A 4,866-nucleotide genomic window follows, 5' to 3' on the forward strand; every position below is an offset into this window, starting at 1 on the left:
TCTTTGTTAAAAGACTCGTTGATTCCGGCTAAAAACTGGTATAAACGATTTTGTTGTGTTAATTGATTGTAGATGATGATGTCTTCTGGATCCTTCATGGGGTTCGATTGTCTTCTATCTATTTCCTTCCAAAGCATGAGTAGTGTACTGTAGTAGGTCTCGATTGTGTTTGTGCCTTGTTGAGTTTTGTTGGTTTTGACTGTTAGGTCGAATATTTGCAGGCCGTCTCTCCCACTGCTGTATAACGTCTCAATCCCTTGCCACAACGCTTTGGCTGTTGGGAAATCGAGATACTGATTCACCAGGTCTGGGTCAATATTCTCCAAAATCCATGAGATACCAATCGAGTCAATTCTGGTCCATTCGTTGTACACTGGGTCGATCTTGGATGGTGGGTCGTCGATGATGTGATTGAGACGACCTCGTCCACTAATGGCCAAGTGCATCAGCCTGGACCATTTTGTGTAATTCTGGTTTGTTAGCTTCTCTGATATTGAGAGGGTGTTGGTGTTTTCAGTGGGTAATTTGTTGGTGTTTAACTGGTTGATCAGTTGCAACACTTGCCCCATCGTGACTGGTTGGTCTGGTGTTATGATGGTTCTTGGTTCTTCTTCCATTTTGGAATTTAAGGTAAGTTAATAGGTATATGATGAAGCTGCAAAATCGATTCAGAATCGTTGCAGCTCTGATACCATGTTTTCTGGTTTAATATCAATTTTGGGAGTTTTATTTTCTGGAAATCTATTCTTCGTTCAATCATCAGTTTTTGTTTTTATACAAGTGCACTCCATAACTGAACCACTATCACATAACTGCTCTTTACAAGTAACTGACACTTACTATGTAACTGTTACGTAACTGCTATACTAACCCTAATTAAAGTATACTTGATAGTTTGTTTCATAGTCTAACAACTTGCTGCGTATTGGTCTCCAATCTCCGCGAACTACTGTTGTTACTCCCGTTCATCTTCAGAGGCATTGTTCCTTAAAATTTCATAGTTATCTTCCATCTGAATCCCCTTCGCCTTTTTGATATGAGATTTTGCAGTTGGAGAATTTGTTTCTTGATTTCTTCACTGTCCCCGTTTGTTACTGCTGCTACGGCCTGTTATGAGCTTTGAATCAATGTTGTGTCTCCTCCATCGAATTGGTGTTAATTCTGTCCTCCCGCCGGTGAGGGAACCGCTTCTTTTTCAGTCTGGCTGCTCGTATCTTCGGAAGCCCTACCCATGGTTCCGCCTCTTCCTCTGCCGCCTCTCCCTATCCCTCTCCGCATACTCACCCGCCTGTAGGAAGAGGAGTTGTTCTTAGATGTTGCTACCCTCCAGCGGCCCAAACGACTTGTAGCCCGTGTGAATGGTTAGTAAGTCTTTCACTAAAGTTGTACGATGAAAGATAACAATATGTTTTTTGAGATATTATAACAAAGTCTATAAACCAAGCTACTATGTATACATATAAGGTGATCTAATATAAAGTCATTATCTTTTCTCTCTTAATTCATCTCTAATCCATCATAATTTCTCTCTCTCATTTTATCCATTATTTTTATTTATTTTCTTAATAACTATATTTTTATGCACAAGATAAATTCATTTTTTTAAAAATTAAACTTTTATTTAAAAAAAATTGTATTATTTGAATCTATTTATTTTTTGAACATTTAAAGGATTTTCGTGGGATTTTTTTTTAAAAAAAAAATAGAAAATTAGCAAAGAAAATGATGATTTTTGAAAATATTTTAAATAATAGTAAGAGCGGTTATAGATCTCGAAAAAATATAAACGATTGTATGTTTTTTTATTTTTTGAATTTTATTTAAATGAGAAAATAGCAATTTAAGATAAAAGAAGTATTTTTTTCAACCAATTGAAAGAAGACAAATAGAAAAGGCAACAGCAAAATGTTGATGGAATGTCTTCAATAGAAACACACGGACCAACAGAATGACGACACATGACATTTGCTTTGATAAAAAAGAGATGACCGTTTGAGAGATCAGGTCATATAGTGACCAAATTATTCAACATTTTTCATAACCAACCTCATTTTAGCTCACTATTAATAGGTTTTTTTACCCTTGTTTGGTCATATGACCTCTAAATAGGTCATTGTTACTGATACTGTAAAGGATAATTGACGCGATTCGATCTCAAATACCGCCTTTGTTCTTATGACTTGATTTTGTCGATATTTTTACTTTCATCTGTTCTTTTTACTTTATAATATTTTCTTTTTAGGTAATGTCACTCACTACAAAAAAAAACTTTTACATGCCTATACTTGTTTAGCCATGCTTATTTAAGAGTGGTCGGCTATTTTGCAAATATCGTCATCATCATCATACTTAGTGTTTCCTACCCATAGAAAAACTATGAGTAGAATCAGAAAAAAAAAAAACGCAGAAACTCATACCTATAAAGAAGAGCGCAACGAAAAGAGTATCTCCACTTGAGAAAGATCAAGAGAAATTCCTGCGACGAAAGAAAATTAATTATCTATTGAAAAATTTGTAGTTCTTTTCTTTCTCAAAAATTCACAAAAAATCATTCAACTTTTCAAAACAATCATTAAAACATAAATTGAATTAAGTTTTTTCACAAAATATAGTTATGAAAAAAGAAATATAAATAATAGAAAAATAAAGGGAGAAAAAGTACAATAAGATAGCTAAAAAGTAAGAGAGTCTATAACAACATTTTAAAAAAATAAATAGTGACATGACTTTTAAACTTGAGTGATTGTTAAAGATGGTTTTAACAATTCTCCCAAAAAAAGATTAAAATAAGTGTAGGGTTCGCATTTTCTAAAGATTAAATAAAGTTGAATTGTATACAAGGGAGACATTAAGATACCTCCTAAATATATGTAAATCCACATATAATTTGAATATTAACCAATAATAAATAAAAATAATATTAAATAGTCATCTTAGCGTACAAAATTTTGTTTACATTCTATAATTCAGACCTCCTCCTCCAAATTAAATTAGAAAATTGGAGGAGGAAGAAATTTAATACGATGGAAAACTTTGGGTCGCCAAATGGATATGGTGGTGACCGGAGAGTAGAGTTTAATGGGATCAACCAAGAAACAGCAGTTGATCAAATGTATGTTGCAAGATCTCGAGGGCAACCTCCTTCTAGAAGAATTGTATGCATGAAAAAACGTAAATCATCCTCAAATAATTCAGCGTCTTTGATATTTTCAGTTAAATCATGGTATAATAATTCTGAACAAAAAAGAAAAAGAAGAATGACAAAATATAAGATATATGCCATGGAAGGTAAGGTTAAGAAGTCCCTTAAGAAATGTTATAATTGGATTAAAAAACAATGCTTTCATATTGTACATGGCTACTATTAAATAAAAGGGCTAGTAGCATCATCAAATGTGTATGTATATTATATATTAACTACGAAAATATGAATTATTTCATAAATCATATATATATTTTTTTATATCGTACCAATTATAATTATAAACCATGTATCCATGCACAACTGCTCATGATCGCGTTTTAGACTAAGGGGTGTTTGGTATGGGAATATAAAATGTAATGGAAAGGAAATGATAAAGAGGAGTAAGGGTATGGGTATGGGTTGTAGTCATATGTTGTTTGGTATGAAAATATAAGGGAAACACTTAATTGATCTTAGAAAGGGAATTTGTTACTTGACATAAATAGGTGGTAACAAAGTAAGGGTATCCATTACCCTCAAGAAAGGGATTGGGTTAACCTAATATCATACCAAACAAATATGTGTAGTAATGGTAATTGAATCTCTTACTTAGTATTAAAAAGTTTATACCAAACACCCCCTAATTATGTCTAACAAATATAAATGTTTGAGCTAGTTTCTTTAATTTTTATATTTATATTTTCACACATTTTTTATTTTATTCTCACAAGTTAATTTCCTTATTATTTTTAATTTTTGTATCAATATTCTAAATAGTTCATTCAACGGGACCCAGAGAATAACATACTTCCCTCAAAAATTACCTTTCATTTTGATAGTTAGTTCCACATGAAAATCTCCATTTCATGATCATTTTAATCGTGAATGTATTGTTCTTATGTAACAACTCTTGCAAACTTCTATAAAAACTTTGTCAATGTATATAAAAATAATATTTATATTAATACAGTATACTTCCTCCGTTTTCTATATTACTTGCACCAAATCAATTTTTGCACTATTCATCATTCTATGATAATTTATATTTTTCAACTGTTCTACGTGAAAAAAACATAGTCATGTGGAATCTTGTTTTATTCGTCTCGTCGCGTATTTTCATAATATAAAATTGTTCAAATTTTTAATTAAGTATAACTCTAGATATAAACAATCCAACAAACACATTGAATTGTACAAAAAAGTATTTGGTGCAAGTATTTTAGATTCTACTAGAGCTCATCATTTGTAGGCTGCGCGTTAAGTCCTGAGCTAATCAAACTTGTCATTTGGCCGAATGAAGCTCTCTTCGATCGAATTGGAAGCATTCGGTGTACACAGTAACTAAAGTCAGCAGCATTGATTTATATGTGCTGCCTAACTTTGTATGATTTAGATGTGCTGCCAAAACTATATATATAAAAAGATATATCATAGATCTGAAAGATATGATTAATTTATAATATAGTATCGTTTTCTTTATATATAATGACTAAGAAAAATTCTTCACATCCTTCTTATTTTAAGTACCCTTCTTATTTTATCATATATATATATATATATATATATATATATATATATATATATATATATATCGTTGAGTTCCAGTGAGAACTAACCTTACATGAGAATCATATTCTGAGCTGTCGGATAAGATTTAATGGCTAAGATTGAGACGCGTCTAA

General features: G+C 31.7%; 1 protein-coding gene across 1 annotated transcript; it reads left to right on the forward strand.

Annotated features, from left to right (window-relative positions):
• The first annotated feature begins 3,023 nt into the window (after positions 1 to 3,023).
• On the forward strand, positions 3,024 to 4,525 carry LOC130818450 (uncharacterized). The gene is made up of 2 exons (XM_057684622.1): positions 3,024 to 3,288; positions 4,434 to 4,525. The coding sequence occupies exons 1-2, from the start codon at positions 3,024 to 3,026 to the stop codon at positions 4,523 to 4,525; spliced, it is 357 nt and encodes a 118-aa protein (XP_057540605.1).
• The last annotated feature ends 341 nt before the right edge of the window (positions 4,526 to 4,866 follow it).

Source organism: Amaranthus tricolor, chromosome 7 (assembly GCF_026212465.1).
Source record: "Amaranthus tricolor cultivar Red isolate AtriRed21 chromosome 7, ASM2621246v1, whole genome shotgun sequence".
Classification (NCBI taxonomy): Eukaryota; Viridiplantae; Streptophyta; class Magnoliopsida; order Caryophyllales; family Amaranthaceae; genus Amaranthus; species Amaranthus tricolor.